Source organism: Liolophura sinensis, chromosome 1 (assembly GCF_032854445.1).
Source record: "Liolophura sinensis isolate JHLJ2023 chromosome 1, CUHK_Ljap_v2, whole genome shotgun sequence".
In the NCBI taxonomy this organism is placed as follows: domain Eukaryota; kingdom Metazoa; phylum Mollusca; class Polyplacophora; order Chitonida; family Chitonidae; genus Liolophura; species Liolophura sinensis.
Window position 1 is genome coordinate 3,829,299 of NC_088295.1, and position 21,067 is coordinate 3,850,365.

Sequence of the window (21,067 nt, forward strand, 5' to 3'; positions counted from 1 at the left end):
GGCAGGGAGACTTGATGATGACCTGTTGTTGTGTGACAAACTCCATGTACTGGATCATGTTTCCAATGCTGAACACTTTGAGCTAGCCGAGTTCCCACTTAGTGATGTCATATCTCCCCAGGCAACTACCGAAGAGGATCAACCACATATGGGTGCAAACTGAATGATTTGGGGATTTACACATTGGGCAAGTTTATGTCTTATCAAATGACAGATAAATAAGGCATACCAGCGAGCAGCAAGAAAGCATCTTCTTCAAAACATTTTAATGTACAAAATGTAAATAATGGATACTGAGGAGGAAACCATTCCAATCGTATATTGAGCAGTGTGAGGATATACCTATGGAAGGCCAGCTGCTCATTGTAACTCGGTAAACTACAGCTATGTTTTTTTACCTTGACCTTTGTCATTCGGCCATCCAATGGCATTTTGGAAGACTCTTCTATAAACTGCTGAAAGCTGGCGTGAAGGTCACGTCTTCTTTTGTCTCTCAGCTCAATCAAATCTGTCAGCCCTTCCTGAAAATCACCCACAACACTCCAGTACAGTAGCATGAAATGAAAAAGCATTATTTACCCCTAAGTGTACAATGTCACTGGTCCAATGACTGAGTCTCTGTTTTTCAGTTTTCTTAATTTTTAGTTGATGCAAGTGTTTTCATTGCTTGAAATTTTATAGAACAAATATACTGAAAATTGGCCACTGTGGGCTTTAAACCTGCAGCCTAAAGAGTGAGGCACCTCAAGGAAGTCCTAATTTCATTCCCGGAATATAACCTGTACCTGTATATAAACAGGTAATGCAATTCTAAATACAGCAATATTGTTGCCAAGGTAACTTTCAACATGACATCCTCACTGATGAGGATGTATGATGGAGAAATACTTCCGAGTATAATATACAAAAGAGTGCTTAAGCAGGTGCCTTTTAACCTGTGGGATGCAGAAAACAGGGAGCCCGGGTAATTGTCATTTGGCAGCATTTCATCAGCCAAGGTTAAATGACTTAGCAGAAGTAGAAGTGCAAACTTAATATTAATATGTCCATCATAACACACCAGAGATTTACTGGCCCTGATGGCCTGCTGACAACTGGTGTACGCCTCCAAGGTCTCATTCACACTGTGTAGGCTGCTGATGGATTCCAGAGTCACATGGTCAGTTGCCATGGCAATGCTCAAGGATGTGGAAATACAGTCATTCACACTGTCATTGCTTGGAAACTGTTTCCTGCCAACAAAAATCAACCATTGCTGTATCTATCTTATTCATGCTATACAATATAGCAATGGTTAAATAATAAAACCAAAATTCCTTCACATATATATTTATTTCTACAATAAAGACTGGTCACATAAAGTAAAAAACAATGCAGGTAGTTTCCTCTGATACATTTCCACCAACAACTTTTAATTCATTGCTGGCCAAAACACTGGCCAAAATCTCCCCATAAACCTTTATTTCCAATATGTATATAACAGCCATAGATGTAAAAAGATAAAAACAATACCAGTAATAAAAAGACTTTCAGATGATGTTATCATGTAACAGGTGTGCCTAGCATGTCAGCCACACTTACCTTAACTGGGTGACTTTCTGTACTAAGGTCGTAATGTTGGTTAGCTGGAAAGGATACAAAACAATACAAATTGAGAGGAACAATGGTTACAACCTGGTGTTAATGTAGCTCTGCCTGAAATGTTAATAATGGTAATAAATTTACCTAGAGCCTAAACAACCTCAAAACATTGTCTTCAAGCAATAGCTGGAATTTATATCACAGTACATGTACAAGAAGGTTAAGAAATAAAATACATACCTTCTGCTCAAGAGTGTTTTCAGCTGTTTTTGTGGTTGTAGCTGCCTGTTCAGCTTGTAGACACTATAAAGACAAACAGAGTTCAGTGAGAGCACTAGTTACATGATTACTCAGGGACAGGATACGGAAATATCTGGTCTCGGTAATCCTCAGATAACGCCTCATCCAATATGAAGGTTACTAACACCATATACTTCCGTGTCATATCACTGACCAACCATGTAACAAATTTATCCTGCAAAAGTGCAGAAGACCCATATGTAGACGAATCACTTCCCCCGCATGTCTACAACATGATCGTTGTTGTCCAATGAAAAACAGAGTATTTTGTCTGAAGTTTATTTTATTTTGTCCTCAAATAAAAATGAATACTTCTAAATCTGACAAAAACATACCAGTCCCCAGACTACAACATTTGTGTTGTCCTTACATACACTGTTAACAAGGTTCCTAGAAAGTTCCTCAGGGGCCCTAACATATTCAGAGAAACAGAGTAAGGCATAATGAAACTTCACTTGGTTCAGATGAACAGATTACAGGCATAATGAAAGTTCACTTGGTTCAAAGGAACAGACTACAGGCATAATGAACGTTCACTGGATTCAGAGTAACAAATTACGGGCATAATTATACTTTAGTGGGTTCTGACTCACCTTGAGCTTTCCTTTAAGTGTAGCCAGTTCAAATGACAACATATCCTTCTCGGCTTTCTCTCTCTCCAGCCACATTTTGTAGTCTGCCAGTTCATTACGAGATGTTCTGTTCCTCTCGCTGTATGTCAGTTGTGAACTACAAAATAAAACCAACCCTCCTTTTGTGGTAAATACACACACACACATAACTACATGTAGGGACCCCACAACTGAATGTCTGATATCCAATATAGAGACTGTATGGCCAGATGTACAGTCAGGCAAATACACGTGGGTCATCAAGGATAACTTCATCTCATTATAAATAGCCGTCTCTACACAATAACTTCTCATACTTTTAATGAAGCCAAATTTTTGGCAGTAATATACTACGTTCATTAAAGTATTCTCCAGAAATATTCCTTTTTATAATGACAATATGGTAATTTAGTAGTAATAATGAAACAAAAATAAACTGAGGCATAAGAAGGGTGTACTTGTTGAGAGTGACTCTGTGTGGTGACCCATTGATGGCCCCTTGACCACGGGGTGTGCTGGCTTTTGTGGGCAGCATGGTGCGACGTGCAAAACCCCGCTGCATGACCATCTCACTGAGGCTACAATCATCCACATAAAGGTCACCAAACGACCCTGTGTTGTCACGTAGCGGGGTGGTGAGCCTGGCCTTCAACACACGACCTTCGGTCTTCTCCTGGACAAACTGTAGGCCCTTCAGACAGAACAGAACGCCTGTATCAGTACACATCAAAACACAAACCCAGACATCACGGTGCACAAACCCAAACATCAATGTGCACAAACCCACACATCACTTCACACAAACCCACACATCACTTCGCACAAACCCAAACATAACTTCGCACAAACCCAGACATCAATGCACACACCCAGACATTCATACACAGACCCAATCATACACCACCCAGTCATCAATACACAAACCAGTCATCAATACACCAACCCAGACACGCATACACAAACTCAGATGTCCATACACAAACCCAGACATGCATACACAAACCACTCATCAATACATCAACCCAGATGTCCAAACACAACCCAGTCATCAATACACAAACCAGTCATCAACACACCAACCCAGACGTCCACATACAAACCCAGACGTCCACACACAAAACCCAGACATCCACACACAAACCCAGACATACATACACAACCTAGACATCAACACACAAACCAGTCATCAATACACCAATCCAGATGTCCACACACAACGCCAGACGTCCACACAAATGTAGACATCCATACACAAGCCCAAACATCACTACACAAACCCAAACATCCATACACAAATGTAGACATACATACAAAAGTCCAGACATACACACACAAACCAGTCATTAATACACAAACCCATTACGTTTTTTTTTTCATTTTACCAAATTAGACCACATGACCAACCCAATACTCATGGTGCCCTCGCTTGCATGACCAGAATATTGTTGTTTTTCACAAATTTTGTGCAGGAAGCTAAGAGCCAGATGTTCTGGAAGTCCATGACAACAAACCGAGCCCAAATTCACAGTTGCTGTTACATTCCCCAGAACATCGATATTTTGCCCTAAAGCCTTTCTTCACCCGAATCAATGACCCAACGTAAAAGGTAAGATGTCAAAAATATTACCCGAGAAGATTCAGACTGCTTTTGTATAAGGTTGCCTCTGACAGCTAAAAACATGGAGCTTAGAATACTGGTGTGGCAGAATACAATAACTTCCTTGATGTGTCAAACATATGCAGCTTTCTGACAAAGACATTCAGCTTAGCTGAAACTGCTCAACACTGAAAGAATTCTACATTCTGTCCATTCTCTTCTTTTAGTTTTACTCTGTCTTAAGCCAACATGTCAGTAATGTCTGTAGCTATCATTTCTGGGTCACCACTTGCTTACATAAATATTTTTTCAGAACCATTGTGTGTATAAACATGTAAGTAGCACTTAAACATTTCTGTTCAATATTCACCAACCATGTTGCTTAAGAGCAAAGTTTTGAAACTATTTTTGGCACTGTACAATTAGTCTGTTTGGAATCCCGTGAAATGATTCTGAGAGGATATTCTGACAATACCCACATACATGCACCAATCCCAAAATGTATACACTCATAAAAACAATATCATTATGTTTACATGTCACTAATTTAACACACTGCAAAGACGCCAAGAACTTTTTCCCTGTATGTTTATATCTTCCCCCATGTTATAAATTTTTTTTTACTTTTTATCTTCCACACTGATTGCTACACCCCTCCAGACCTCACCGCTAAGAAAGGGTCGGGACTCACAGTCTGACTATCAATATCGTTCTTTACAGCTAGGCCATGAAGGACGATCTTTTTGGCGAAGGGTTTGACATTGGCCAGGGACTGTGGGATCTCCACCAAGTCATCCAAGGCCTTCTCCTCCAGATTACCAAAGTCCACGTACAGAACCTTCACCTAAAACAAACCAGAGCGTCAATACAAATGTTCCTAGTTACACATGTATACATTTTCCTGGACTGTTACACCAAAGAGAACAAGACAGACGCTATTGATTTTCCACATTCATCTGCAGGTTGCTGGCAAATTATGGTGAGTTAATTCCAAACACCAAGGTTTTCGAGGTCCCAAACCCTGATTTCTGCAAAATTACACGAGCTGAATTCAAGCAGCCAAGCTCAAGGTGAAGTCATTCTCTGCTGCAATGTAATAGTTTTTTACAATTCTCAGCAATACAAACACTGAAAACAAAAAAACAATACAAGATTATTGTCTCACATTATTATCATGAAGTTTCCTAAATGCATGTTTTAGAAAGGAAGCCTCAAATCCCAAAACACAACACTTGCAACATCTATTAAAGCACTGTGCGCAGCATGGTTTCATGTATCCCTCACCTTTCCCTTGATGGAGTGAAGTTGTCTGACAGAGCATCTATACCAACAGCCATCCTGTGAATACTGAGTCGCGTAATGCTGCCAACAGAAACATAACATAAACAAAGTCATTGACACTGTCGCAGGTGTTACATCTGTACACACACATGAATCTGATAGTTATTAAATCTATTTTACTCAGCCTTCAGAATCTTCAGCCATGAATATGAACAATGGCACTGGAAAACTGGGGCAGCAGTCCACACAGGACAGAGGTACAGTTACTGGCTAACCAAAACTAAGATTCTCTTACACATGGCATTGGCCTTGTGGGGTCACAGTAGCATTGCTATCGAGTGGTCAGCACGCATGTGATCTTCAAAGAGACAAAAATAGTCCCTCTGATTACCCTATAAATAGGGCCTCTACCCCAGTGTCCACATTTTTTTAGCTATTATGCCATCAGCAGCGCGTTTTCACAAATGTCGAACAAGTGTGCGCATGGGCTTGAAGAAGGGTGTACTGCGACGTGAGGTCAGAGTGACGAGGTCACAGAATCTGACCTGCGACAAATGTTTGGCTCAGATGCCGAGTCTGGGTTGCCACACTTTGAAAGTTGGCAGGACAGAGTCCCGTCATGGCTGTGTCTAGGGATCTGGACAGGGTGGTTCCAGAGAAGGACAAATCTGCGACAAAGGTAAAAAAAAACAATGAGGTTTCTATCCAGAGGATCGCACGTAAAAACTCGGCATTTCTCAGCTTTTAAATAAGCTTGATGCCTTCATGCAGTCTCAATCGACTGCCCTGCCCACCGAATACAATAGTGTACAGCCAGCTAAGGATTACATGTCCAACACTGGTCCCTTAGACCTAAATTCGCTCGACGATACCGAGCAGGCTGATGACGAGTATTACAGACTTTATGCAAAAAGCATGTACTCGTCCTACTGACGTAGACGAAATTCAGAAGAGGTTTGAGGTGCCTCATAATTGTGAGGAGCTTTTACCACCAAGAGATTTGGAGTTCATTGCACCCTAGGGTGAGAGGGCATGACCTGGTTCTGCGTAAAGTTCAGACTTTGATGGGGGCTGTGGCAGGTCTGTTTTGGCCGAATAAGCGTAGGCATTTGGCCTCTGATGCACTGGCCTTATGGGCTAATGTGTTCTTCAATGTATCTGTTTCTAGGTGCATGGCTGTTGAACCATCCTGAGCTAAAAGGTACATGTTTGTTTGGGGATAATGCCCGCTGACCAGCCAAGGACTAAGCACCTTTCCAGTGAGGAAGTACTGGTCAGTATTGATATACATGCCTTCAATTTGGTTTGAGCAGCTAACATAGAACATATAGTAAAACAGATAAACCAGTTTATGGCTATTAACTCTTTCTGGCCAATAGGTGTGGGTATTGTATCGATGATTCTTTAATTACGAATGCTAGTAGTAGTGTGTGTACTTCTCAAAATGGTTTAGTTTTGAGTACGTTCTGTAAGATGGGTCTTGTGCCAAACTTGGAAAAATCTGTTTTGACACCCACACAAGAAATTACTTATTTGGGCTTTGTAATTAATTCCTCCAATTTAACAATTGGTCATGGGTGCTTTGTTCAGTAGCTGTGTTAAAAGCCTCCATATGTACAATACGTGAGGTGGCTAGTTTTATTGGCTTCACTACATTACAGATATCTTGACCATGATAAGATTGCAGCGTTTCACCCAAAACAGTCATATGACAGTGTTATGATTTTGTCTGACAAAAGTCATGAAGGCATAAAATGGTGGATTAATAATGTTCGATGTATGAATTCAGCTGGGTTTAAGTTGCCTCCTGTGGATTTGTGCTTCAGACCGATGTCTCCAATTTAGGTTGGGGTGGTGTGCCAGACTATCGTACTGCTAATGGCAGGTGGTCGAGTGAGGAGTCTAAATTGCACATAAATCAGTTGGAGTTTTTAGCTGTGTATTTCGCACTACTGGCCCTTATGGTGAAATCTGACAGCATGACAGTAGTTAGTTACATCAATAATGTTGGAGATCGAAAGTTTAAGTTACTTGAGCTCGCAGATAGAATATTTACGTGGACTGACAATCAGCCGTGTTTTTTGAGCGTTAGATTCTTGACTGGCAGATCAACCTTAGCACCAGACTGACTTTCACGAGATTTTAGTGATTCAACTTAACGGATGCTGGATCGGTCCATGTTTACACATATCGAGAAAAGGTTTTTTGAACCTGATATAGATTTGTTTGCCTTGAGACTGAATAATCAAATTGATTGTTATGCATCCTGCGTACCGGATCCTTACGCTCATTTAGTGGATACATAGTAGGGCAAGTTTAAATCCTTTCTGTTTCCCTCCTTTCAGGATCTTGGGCAGAGTCTTGGCCAAGTTGAATCATGACAGTGTGCAGAAAGCGATTCTTGTCATTCCCTACTGGAAGAATCAGAATTGGTTCTCTCAGATCACAGGCATGTTGACAAAGTTGCTTGTTTGTTTGCCTCGGCGTCCAAATCTGGTCACCCTACCCGGGACAGATCAATGTCATCCAATGGGGAGGAAGCTTCAGGTAGTGCTCTGTCAAGTATCTGGACGAGCCTCAGAGCATCAGGATCTTCTGCATACGGTGCCAACATTTTTGTCATGGTGATCATCTACCTGCCTTCAGTATGAAGTCGTCTGGCGTTCTAGTGTTCTGCGGTGTTACAAGCGAAGTGGGAATCCCCTCAGCCGTCCCATAGAGACGTGATAAACGATTTAGCAGGACTTCAGCACTTAAGTTCTTAACACTCACAGATCCATTTTATCGCAGACATTTAAGAGTATGGATTATGATTTTCCTGACATTTTAGTTCAGAGGTTCATGAAAGGTTGTTTTGAGGCTTGGCCGCCTCATCCTAGATACAGCTGTACTAGGGTGTTAGACTATTTAAAGTCTTGTACACCATCAGGAGAGTCATCCTTGAAGTGTCTTACTTTTAACCTTACCTCTTTGCTAACTCGTTACTGCACTGAGGGTGCAAACACTGAAAGCCCTGAGGGTTTCTAATATTATTTGTTCAAACAGTGGAAATCAGGTGGTGCTTATAATTGATTAGTTGTTGAAGACTAGTAGGAGGAACAGGCCTCCAATACCTACTGAGTTGGTTTCCTACATGGGCAAAAGTTTATGTGCTGTTAGAACTTTGTTGATGTACCTGAAGAAAACTACGAATAGTCAGAAAAGCGATCAGTTATTAGTTTCTTATCAAACTCGTTCAGGCCGGGATCATCTCGAGATGGCTGACAGAAGTGTTATTGTTGTCAGGGAAAGATACAGCGGTGTTTAAAGGACATTCAAATGGTTCAGCTGCAAAGTGGGCAGCTTCTCGTAGGAGAGTGTCTGTAAAGGATATCCTGGATGTAGCTGACTGGTTATGTGCTGCCACATTTCACAATTTCTACCGTAAGCCTTTACAGGCACCCAAGGGGCATTCTTTTATGCACAGTGTGTTATTTTTTTTTGGAGTCTCCAGTGTGGTTGGAGATAATAAATAATGAGAATCTGCTCGTATTTGTGCCTGTTGTTCATTCTTTAAACATGCTACTGTCACCCCGAAAGGCCAAGGCCGTGCGTAAAAGAAATCCACCCCCCCCCCCCCAATCATACCAGTACCTCCGATGTGCCGGATGAGAGGGATTGAGTATGGAGAATGAATGGTGTTTACTCTGGGAAGTGAATTCCCCTTTGGATTTCTAACAGGCACTTGTGTTTTAAAAAACTGTGGACACAGGGGTGGAGGCCCTATTTATAGGATAATCAGAAGGACTATTTTTGTCTCTTTGAAGATAACATACACGCTGACCGCTCCATAGCAATGCTACTCTGACCCCTCACGGCCGAAAGGACATGTTATGCTAACAGACTCCCATTCAGCTGGCGCATCAGAGATGCTGGCATGAGAGTGGGGAATCATCTGCATACATATTAATATTTCCCTAAAGCTATAGGATATTTTTGAAATCACCATTTTCCACCAGGAGGATGGCATACGTTTTCTGTCTCAGACACATGTATCCTAAGGTTAGCCTACAGACCAGAGGATACCACTTTGTATAGCTATGCCACAGGCAAAATGCTCCAGAGGATCGAAATTTTTTATCACCAGCAAGTCAAAGGTACCATATTCACGAGAACTGACACATAAACGCTATTTATGGGAACACAGGACAAATTTTTCTATACAATTCACTACTGTAAATGAGATGCTACTCCCCTTTACCTTTCTCCCTGGAGCAGTGTTGATAATAACGCACTTACCTTACCAGAAACAGGGGTGCTTTTCACCTTGGATGCTGCAGGGCAGGTCTGTTCTAGCTTTTTGGTCATGTTGCGCAACCCCTCAGCAGATTGTTCAGTAATGGTCTGAACCCACAAGGAGATCACACTCTCCACATGCGTCACAACAACTTGCTCCTAACAAACAAAACGGTATAGTCAGACAAAACGTCACAACATCTGAATCCAAGTAGCAAAGGTACTGACAAGTCAGAACTACAGCAACTACTGGATCCACACGCAGCAGACTGAACCAAGTATTGTCAAATAACGAAAACTAAACATAAATAAATTAAAAATAACCGAACAGAAAGTGGAATACCGCTTTAGTCCTCTCCGTCCCATTTCCCTGTTCCCTCACCATCAATTTCTCAATGTCTTCTCCATCCCATTTCCCTGTTCCCTCACCATCCATCTCTCAATGTCCTCTCCATCCCATTTCCCTGTTCCCTCACCATCAATCTCTCAATGTCCTCTCCATCCCATTTCCCTGTTCCCTCACCATCAATCTCTCAATGTCCTCTCCATCCCATTTCCCTGTTCCCTCACCATCAATTTCTCAATGTCCTCTCCATCCCATTTCCCTGTTCCCTCACCATCAATCTCTCAATGTCTTCTCCATCCCATTTCCCTGTTCCCTCACCATCCATCTCTAAATGTCCTCTCCATCCCATTTCCCTGTTCCCTCACCATCAATCTCTCAATGTCCTCTCCATCCCATTTCCCTGTTCCCTCACCATCCATCTCTCAATGTCCTCTCCATCCCATTTCCCTGTTCCCTCACCATCAATCTCTCAATGTCCTCTCTATCCCATTTCCCTACATTCGAGATCAAGCACCTTTCTACATGATCCTATGGTACTGAGACTAAGCTTGTGTATAGATGGGCGCCATAAGCACAGTAATTTTTGATAGAGGAGTATCAGATACTTAAGTATTTTCAGATTCCTTGAGTCTAAATCTGTATCAGTGTTATAAAATCAAGCAACTACCTTCATCTGAAATAATCTAAAACATCCAAAATAAAAATGGACTATTTACTCATGTATTAGCTAATGAATATTAAGTTATTCAACATGGCGGCGCCCACAAAAGACGGCGTGAAAAGAGAGTTTGAAGAAGTAATCATGCATGCCAAGGCCAGCAGTGACGTTTTTGTAGAGTTAAAGATAAAGCCGATCACCGCTCTTTGTGCGGCATGTGAGTATAGAGATGTCATTGCAGTCATCTCTATCATTATTTGATTGGTGTTTTACGCCATACTCAAGAATATTTCACTTATACGACGGCGGCCAGCGTTATGGTGGGTGGAAACAGGGCAGAGCCCGACCATCCGCAGGTTGCTGTCAGACCTTCCCACTTACGGCCGGAGAGGAAGCCAGCATGAGCTGGACTCGAACTCACAGCGACCGCATAGGTGAGAGGCTCCTGAGTCATTACACTGCGCTAGCGCAATAACCAACTGAGCCACGGAGGCCCCGTCATTGCACTCTAAACGACTGGGTATGGTAAAAGTCTTGTATATCAGCTTATGCCCCAAGTGGGTCATCCATCGCAGAGAACACAGTGAAGAATTCACGATAAGCATTGTTGAATCCCCTGTGAATTCTACTATGCAAAATCAAGTGGAAAGTGTGTAAACATATTTAAACTGAGGTGGTTCAGCTTGAGCACTGACGGAGATGATAATGATACCCACGAGGCCTGTAAATAGTGCACTGCTCAACAGTTCAGTACTTTCGTCATGACATGCTGTTGTTCACAGGAGAAAGTAGTCATCTCAGACCAGGTGACGTAATGCACAAGCCTGGCTTCCCACGTCACTACTGTCTAAAGTATGGCGCCCAAGTCTATTAGAGATGTAATCTCAAGGGTACATCTCTATTTTAGAATGACTTTCCCTAACCCTCTCCATTCCCTTGCCCTGCATCATCCCTATCCCCTGGCCCTCTCCATTCCGTTACCCTGCCCCCTTTCCATCCCTATCTCTTAACTCTATACCCTGGCCATGTTTCCTCAATCCCTATCCCTTAAGCCTCTCCATTCCCTTGCCCTCCCTCTCCATCCCTATCCCTTAACCCTCTCCAGAGCCTTGCTCCCGCCTCAACATTCCCTTTCCCTGCACCCTCTCCATTCCTATCCCTTAACCCTCTCCATTCCTATCCCTTAACCCTCTCCATTCCCTAGCCCTGCACCCTCTCTATCCATATCCCCTAATCATCTACATTCCCTTGCCCTGCACCCTCTCCATTCCTATCCCTTTATCCTCTCCATTCCCTAGCCCTGCACCCTCTCTATCCCTATCCCCTAATCATCTACATTCCCTTGCCCTGCACCCTCTCTATCCCTATCCCCTAATCATCTACATTCCCTAGCCCTGCACCCTCTCTATCACTATCCCCTAATCATCTACATTCCCTTGCCCTGCACCCTCTCTAGCCCTATCCCCTAATCATCTACATTCCCTTTCCCTCCACCCTCTCCATTCCTATCCCTTAACCCTCTCCATTCCCTAGCCCTGCACCCTCTCTATCCCTATCCCCCTAATCATCTACATTCCCTTTCCCTCCACCCTCTCCATTCCTATCCCCTAATCATCTGCATTCCCTTGCCCTGCACCCGGCTCCATCCCTATCTTTTAACCCTCTCCATGCCCTTGCCCTGCACCCGCTCCATCCCTATCCCCTAACCCTCTCCATTCCCTTGCCCTGCTCCATTTCTCTCATTCCTTGTTGAGCCTCACCTCTTTGTTGACATCGCCCAGCTGTGACAGGTCAGAGTCTGAGCCCTGGGACCTCTTGTCGGACAGATCTGACTGAGGCACTGAAAATGTCAAATATTCAGAGATAAAGACTTCCTCTACTTGATATTCAGAGTCCTGTGTGTGCATGGTCTAAAATACTATGGTGTACAATGTTACAAAACAAGCTAAAAACATTACTCAATAGAGAACAGTATGACAAACCAATAATGATTATTGATATGTGATCATAAACACTGAAACAAATCATTATCAATATAGTTTACAGTATTATAAATACTTGAAATTTCTAAGTAGTGGATGGTTGTGGATTTCCCCCAGGCTCTGCCCAATTTCCTCCCGCCATAATGCTGATAGTGCTTTATGAGTGGAATATTCTTGAGTATGGCGTACACCACTAATCAAATAAACAAATAAATCAGAAGAGGGCCGGTTACCAATATCGGGTGAGTTGTAACCCTCCTTGGAGCTGCGACCAAATGAATGCTTTCTGATGCCTTCCACATCTCCAGCATCACTGGCTCCTCCCCTGTTTAGAACAATAATGTATGGACTTTATATCAATTTGGAATGATCATACATACTTCTTCAAGAGTGATCACATATCAGTTACCTGGAATGATCAGACACACTTCTTCAAGAGTGATCACATATCAGTTACCTGGAATGATCAGACACACTTCCTCGAGCGTGATCACATATCAGTTACCTGGAATGATCAGACACACTTCCTCGAGCGTGATCACATATCAGTTACCTGGAATGATCAGACACACTTCCTCGAGCGTGATCACATATCAGTTACCTGGAATGATCAGACACACTTCCTCGAGCGTGATCACATATCAGTTACCTGGAATGATCAGACACACTTCCTCCAGCGTGATCACATATCAGTTACCTGGAATGATCAGACACACTTCCTCCAGCGTGATCACATATCAGTTACCTGGAATGATCAGACACACTTCCTCGAGCATGATCACATATCAGTTACTTGGAATGATCAGACACACTTCCTCGAGCATGATCACAAATCAGTTACTTGGAATGATCAGACATACCTCCTCGAGCATGATCAGATATCAGTTACTTGGAATGATCAGACACACTTCCTCGAGCATGATCACATATCAGTTACTTGGAATGATCAGACACACTTCCTCGAGCATGATCACATATCAGTTACTTGGAATGATCAGACACACTTCCTCGAGCATGATCACATATCAGTTACCTGAATGATCAGACACACTTCCTCGAGCATGATCACATATCAGTTACCTTGGAATGATCAGACACACTTCCTCGAGCGTGATCACATATCAGTTATCTGGAATGATCAGACACACTTCCTCGAGCATGATCACATATCAGTTACTTGGAATGATCAGACACACTTCCTCGAGCATGATCAAATATCAGTTACCTGGAATGATCAGACACCCTTCCTCTAGCGTGATCACATATCAGTTACTTGGAATGATCATACATACTTCCTCGAGCATGATCACATATCAGTTACCTGGAATGATCAGACACACTCTCCTCGAGCATGATCACATATCAGTTACCTGGAATGATCAGACACACTTCCTCGAGCATGATCACATATCAGTTACCTGGAATGATCAGACACACTTCCTCGAGCATGATCACATATCAGTTACTTGGAATGATCAGACACACTTCCTCCAGCGTGATCACATATCAGTTACCTGGAATGATCAGACACACTTCCTCGAGCGTGATCACATATCAGTTACCTGGAATGATCAGACACACTTCCTCCAGCGTGATCACATATCAGTTACCTGGAATGATCAGACACACTTCCTCCAGCGTGATCACATATCAGTTACCTGGAATGATCAGACACACTTCCTCGAGCATGATCACATATCAGTTACTTGGAATGATCATACATACCTCCTCGAGCGTGATCACATATCAGTTACTTGGAATGATCATACATACCTCCTCGAGCGTGATCACATATCAGTTACTTGGAACGATCAGGCACACTTCCTCGAGCGTGATCACATATCAGTTACCTGGAATGATCAGACACACTTCCTCGAGCGTGATCACATATCAGTTACCTGGAATGATCAGACACACTTCCTCGAGCATGATCACATATCAGTTACTTGGAATGATCATACATACCTCCTCGAGCATGATCACATATCAGTTACTTGGAACGATCAGGCATACTTCCTAGAGCATGATCACATATCAGTTACTTGGAATGATCATACATACCTCCTCGAGCATGATCACATATCAGTTACTTGGAACGATCAGACACACTTCCTCGAGCATGATCACATATCAGTTACTTGGAATGATCATACATACCTCCTCGAGCATGATCACATATCAGTTACCTGGAATGATCAGACACACTTCCTCGAGCGTGATCACATATCAGTTACCTGGAATGATCAGACACACTTCCTCGAGCATGATCACATATCAGTTACTTGGAATGATCATACATACCTCCTCGAGCATGATCACATATCAGTTACTTGGAACGATCAGGCATACTTCCTAGAGCATGATCTCACATATCAGTTACTGGATCAGAGATGAAGGAATAACAAACAATCAGAGTACTGACTTCCTTTAACAGCTTCCGTTAACAAGAAAACTGAGTAGATATGTTTACTTACTTCTTTGATCTGCGAACAAGTACTTTTTTCCCACGTATTTCCAGACCTTGATTCCCTCTGCAGGCATCATCAGCATCAGACTCTAAGTAATACCGCACATACCTATAACAGATCAACAGTCAATACACCGTTAGGAGTTATGATTGTGAATATGTGATACCCGTATCTTGTCAAATGGCATGACGTACAATTCAACTACTCAACTTATGAACAGTGACGCTGTTATACACATTGTTATACACATTGTTATACACATTGTTAAACACATACAATAAGTTCGACAGAGTGAGCGTCGTACTTAACAATTTTTTCAGTCATATAAAGACGAAGGCATCCTTAGGGTGCATGTACGTGTACTGTGCCTCCTTGATGCAGGACGGATTTCCACCGCTCTTTTATCTAGTGCTGCTTCACGGAGACGCCTTACCGTAGGCAAGTAAGGTGCACTGCCCGAGCCATTATACTGATACAGATAAACCAGTTGTTGCACTATCCCCTTCATGCTGAATGTCAAGTGAAAAAGTTACAGCTTCCTCTTTTAAGGTCTTCGGTGCGACTTGGCCCAAGATTGACCCTGGATCTACCACTCCCGAAGCGGACGCACTACCACCTGTGCTGTCGGGGCCGGTGAGTTCAATGGTGGGCATCTAGCTACCAGTTACCTACAGATTTGTACTTCCAGAAAGAAATTTCCAGGTACACCTACTTGGACTAAAGTTTTTCCTTTACTTTGTGTAATTCTCTCTACTGGCTACTTCTGAAGGGTTGACTCGTATTCAAGAATATAACGAAAGCCCTTATGTCCAGGCTATCAACCAATTTGCAGGAAGCTAAAAGCAACCATCGTGAATATTCATCCCAGACAAAATACCTTTACCTGTTATAATACTTTTACTTTTATGTCTTTTAGACACCAAACACTCTCCCACATAGACCACAAAACACTTCCCCCCCAGCTAGACCCCTAAACACTCTCCCACAGCTAGATCCCCAAACAAACACTTCCCACACAGTCAGATCCCAAACACTCTCCCACAGCTACATCCCCAATCACTCCCCACACAGTCAGACCCCAAACACTCTCCCACAGCTAGATCCCCAAACAAACACTCCCCACACAGTTAGATCCCAAACACTCTCCCACAGCTAGATCCCCAAACACTCCCCACACAGTCAGACCCCAAACACTCTCCCACAGCTAGATCCCCAAACACTCCCCACACAGTCAGACCCCAAACACTCCCCACACAGTCAGACCCCAAAAACTCTCCCACAGCTAGATCCCCAAACACTCCCCACACAGTCAGACCCCAAACACTCTCCCACAGCTAGATCCCCAAACACTCACCTACAGCTAGACCACCAGACACTCCACACACCTACACCATCAAACACTCCTCCACCCACACAGCTAGACCCCCAAACACACCAACACAGTTGGAGCACCAATCACTTCCCCCACAGCTACACTGTTAAACACTTCCCCACAGCTACACTGCCAAACACCACTCCCCACACAGCTAGACCCCCAAACACTCCACCACAGCTACACTGCCAGACACTTCCCCACAGCTACACCACCAAACACTCCCCACAGTTACACCACCAAATACTCCCCACACAGCTAGACCCTCAAACACTCCCCCACAGCTATAACACCAAATACTCCCCACACAGCTAGACCCCCAAATACTCCCCACACAGCTAGATCCCCAAACACTTCCAAAAATCAGCTAGATCCCCAAATACTCCCACACAGCTAGATCCCCAAACACTTCCCCACAGCACACCGCCAAATACTTCCCCCACATCTAGACCCCCAAACACGCCTCCACAGTTACACCACCAAATACTCCCCACACAGCTACACCACCAAACACTCCCCACACAGCTAGACCCCCAAACACTTCCCCCACAGCTAGACCACCAAATCCTCCCCACACAGCTAGACCTCCAAACACTTCCCCACACAGCTAGACCCCCAAACACTTCCGAACAGCTAGACCCCCAAACACTTCCCTCAGCTATCCAAGGAACAGAAAGATATAACAATCCACAAGTCATATTAACATAAAGTGTCACTATTGTTTTATTCTTACAAATTTGGAAAACCTTACAAACACTATCTGTGAGTGATGTTTACCTCAGCAGGTCTTTTTTTTTCTTTTTACAGGTCTTCATTGTTTTGTTCCTAAATTTTCACAACTATCACTATTAATATCTCAGCAGTGAAGTTCAAGAGATTTGCAAGCAGCCACATCCAGTGTGGATAATTACTCACGCTAATTTGCCAGCACCATGCTTGTTGTTGAAGACACTGAGGGACTGAATCTCCCCATATGAATTGAAACGCTTGGTTAGTAATTTCTGGAAAAGAAAAAAAGTAAAGAAAAATACATTCATCTCCGACAATACAGTAAATGTCATATTCGGACATGGCAGCCTCATAAAATATGACTACCCAGAATGCAACTCGCCTCTGAGCATTCAAACTGCGCAAACACTAAAACTTAGTTTCAGGTGTTCAGAAGTATTAGCTAAAGCAGACAGACCTACATATGTAGGTCAATCAATCAGACAAAGTATTAGCAACGTGTCCTGTGCAAGCCTTTACTTCTCCTTTTGCCAACTTGACCAAACTCATCAGAAATGTTTTAGCCTGGTTAACTATCATCTAGTTACAACAAAATTCACAACTTAAGATCAGAAACTCAAAACAAAGCAGTGGGTCAATCAACTTAAATTTTGTAGGAAGGCTACCAATGATCTCACCTGTAGGAGATGCAAGCACAAAATTTCAGGTCAAAGTGCCAAAGTCAATTTTTGGCAATTTCAGACACACACACATATATGTCTGAAGGCTTTTCTTAGGTTATTTCCCTTGAATTGAACTTATGCAAGCTTTGTTGTTATGATGTAGATGTCAGGGTCCCAACACAATATCGAATATAACAGAAAATGCCTCTGAATCACACTATTCTTATAACATGGTAGGATGGTATTGCTTCTCTAATGTGGCAAACAATAAGTGACAACAATTTCGCAAAACTGCAATTACATTCGCAAACTGTGACAAAGGCAACTGGCAGCGCTAGCACAACTGTTCCTTACCACATGCATCGGCAAATGGCAAGGTAGCCCTAATTATCTTTCTAGAACTTGCAGCAGATATTGTAATAAATCATTCAGAGCAGATACTGTGATAAATCGTTCAGAGCAGATACTGTGATAAATCATTCAGAGCAGATATTGTGATAAATCATTCAGAGCAGATATTGTGATAAATCATTTAGAGCAGATATTGTGATAAATCATTCAGAGCAGATACTGTGATAAATCATTCAGAGCAGATACTGTGATAAATCATTCAGAGCAGATATTGTGATAAATCATTCAGAGCAGATATTGTGATAAATCATTCAGAGCAGATACTGTGACAAATCATTCAGAGCAGATACTGTGATAAATCATTAGAGCAGATATTGTGATAAATCATTTAGAGCAGACATTGTGATAAATCATTCAGAACAGACATTGTGATAAATCATTCAGAGCAGATACTGTGATAAATCACTTAGAGCAGACATTGTGATAAATCATTCAGAGCAGATATTGTGATAAATCATTTAGAGTTTCAGTGTATATGACACACGTGATGTGAGCAGTACATGCCCACAAAATGGTAGGTTGGAGAAGATGTGTTGAGGATTTCGTTCGTCAAAATACTGTTCGAAGTGAGCTCAGCAGGCAAAAAAAACTAACTGTGGTCAAGTAGAGAACGATTACAACTGCTTGGATGAAGGGGAAACGAGAAGATAGGGTGGGTAAATTTGCCCTAACAGTGTTATTTCGAAACTCTTAATGATTTTAAATGCAGTGACTTCTGACAAGAATTGCAGATGCTGTCAGGTGTGTTAAAAATTGCAGATGCCGTCAGACGGGCCACAATATCTGCAGCAAGTTCTAGTCTGAAAATTCAGGCTAATGGCGAGGTGTCTGTGTGCTAGCCCGTGTACTGATAGTAGGGCCGTTGTTGGTTGGGAAACTTCTTGCTGGCAGCTTGGCCTGTCATGCGTTGGTTGTCATAAGCACAAAGCTACTGCCTGTGTTAGTCACTTAAGTTATACTAGTTCTATCCCCCTATAAAAGCCCTAACTTACAGGGCACTCCTCAAGGTGCTGTCCTCAACATACATGTACTGTTGTTGCCTGTAGCATGATGTGATAGTCTCCCATTCCTGTCCATTTCTGTGAGTGAGATATGTCAGTTTAGTAATAAGCTTCACCTTGCAAACATGCACTGGGCCAAAACTTCTCCGTGCACATGGCAAACATGTTGTGACTGTTCACTCGGCAATACTCGGAGACAGCTGACCGTGCCATCAACTTTTTCCACGCAGGCCTCCGTATGGGGTAATGCCTTAAGTAGGACAGTTCGGAGTGATGCCGTGCGTTTATAGAGAAACATGGCGCATGAATGATAGATGATGGTCGCAGGTCATGCACACTGAGAAGTTTTGGTCCAGTGCACGTTTGCAAGGTGTGGCGTATCACCAAACTGACATATGTTGGGCGTAGACATGGACAGGGATTACGGACAACCACATTATTCAGCTGACAGATTAATCTTCAGAATGTTGAGGACAGTGCACTGTGAACCGAGGGGTTCAGCATGATAATACCACGTTAGAGCTGGCTCTACTTGACAAATTCTATTTTCTCATGTAATGCCTCGGACGATCCAGTGGTAGAGTTGAAAACTTTAGGGTGCTGTTTCAGTCACGTGGTAGAGTATCTGAAGCATCTGAAAAAAATGATCAGTGACAGAACAGCAACAATATAAACCTTATAACCCCCTCACTTGACGATTATAGCTTAACATGTGTTTAAATTTCACGAAATCGTGCCAAAGCTTTTGACATATTAAGAGGTAATCTGTGCCCTCCTCCCCCCCCCCCCCCCCCACAACGCCAACAGCACCAACCAGTTCTCCAACATTGTCTGTTTTCGATTTCACTCAGTTTCTTACCTCATTTGTATCTGGTGGCAAATTCCCAACAAAGACATCGTGAGTCACGGTGACACTCTTTGCACCCCTAAACATTTTCAATTAACACCTTTTCTTAACACCGTATTTATGGAGATATATACATCTACTTGTATCTGGTTTCGCGCGGTCTGTCCATCGACCTTCACGTGGTGTGGTTATTTTCAGCGCTGCGCCCTCTAAAGCTGCCACTACTGCAATGAGGGGATAACTCTGACATACCTTAGACATACATTGCTGTGTTTGGTATAAGTTTCGTCTTGGGAAAATGCACTTTAAATAAATTATGGTCTGGATCACCATAAATTTTGAAAATATTTTTAGGGCTAATTTTGAATAAGTACATTTTTATTCTGCATAACCACAAAAATACATTGTTTAAAATTTCTGTATCGAGTAGAGTATAGGCCTATTTACATACTGGGATTAAGATAGACTATCTTAATTCCAGGTACATGTAGGCTTACATTTCACACGACAGATACGTGTAGGCCTACATGTGCACACGACAGATACACGTAGGCCTACATGTGCACACGACAGACACATGTAGGCCTACATATGCACACGACAGAAGAAAGTGCTGTAATCATTTACATAGATAAATGGGCTAGATCTACAAACGCTACTGTACCTGTTACAAGTACCTGACAAGGTCTACGATATTGAGATGCCATCGAATTACGAACAGAAGAGAGCTGTTAATGTCAGTAACTATGCACCTGGCATTATTATAATGTAGGACTATACTAAAAATGTTATCAGGGATAAAGTTGCCTGATGTAGATGCTTTTGACTGCTATTAAGACAAGTGTATATACGACATGAAACTATACTCCAAATATTTATACATGTAGGCCTATATATATATACTTGGGATATTACGTCGTACTTAACAAGTTTTCAGTCATATGAC

General features: G+C 42.5%; 1 protein-coding gene across 4 annotated transcripts in view; it reads right to left on the reverse strand.

Annotated features, from left to right (window-relative positions):
• Window positions 1-20,488, reverse strand: part of LOC135481875 (serine/threonine-protein kinase 31-like) — a 37,054-nt gene extending 16,566 nt beyond the window's left edge. The window contains exons 1-14 of one of the 4 annotated variants that reach the window (XM_064761629.1): window positions 20,134-20,488; window positions 17,387-17,472; window positions 15,106-15,207; window positions 12,865-12,956; window positions 12,410-12,489; window positions 9,649-9,804; window positions 5,374-5,451; window positions 4,757-4,933; window positions 2,951-3,183; window positions 2,475-2,610; window positions 1,822-1,884; window positions 1,582-1,625; window positions 1,061-1,232; window positions 399-521 (exon numbers count right to left, since the gene is read on the reverse strand). In XM_064761629.1, coding sequence (XP_064617699.1) covers window positions 399-521; window positions 1,061-1,232; window positions 1,582-1,625; window positions 1,822-1,884; window positions 2,475-2,610; window positions 2,951-3,183; window positions 4,757-4,933; window positions 5,374-5,451; window positions 9,649-9,804; window positions 12,410-12,489; window positions 12,865-12,956; window positions 15,106-15,207; window positions 17,387-17,472; window positions 20,134-20,208 — 1,617 coding nt within the window. In that variant the 5' untranslated portion in view covers window positions 20,209-20,488. The remainder of the gene's footprint in view (window positions 1-398; window positions 522-1,060; window positions 1,233-1,581; window positions 1,626-1,821; window positions 1,885-2,474; window positions 2,611-2,950; window positions 3,184-4,756; window positions 4,934-5,373; window positions 5,452-9,648; window positions 9,805-12,409; window positions 12,490-12,864; window positions 12,957-15,105; window positions 15,208-17,386; window positions 17,473-20,133) is intronic. The other 3 variants (XM_064761628.1, XM_064761627.1, XM_064761630.1) reach the window with 3 other exon arrangements.
• Window positions 20,489-21,067: the final 579 nt, after the last annotated feature.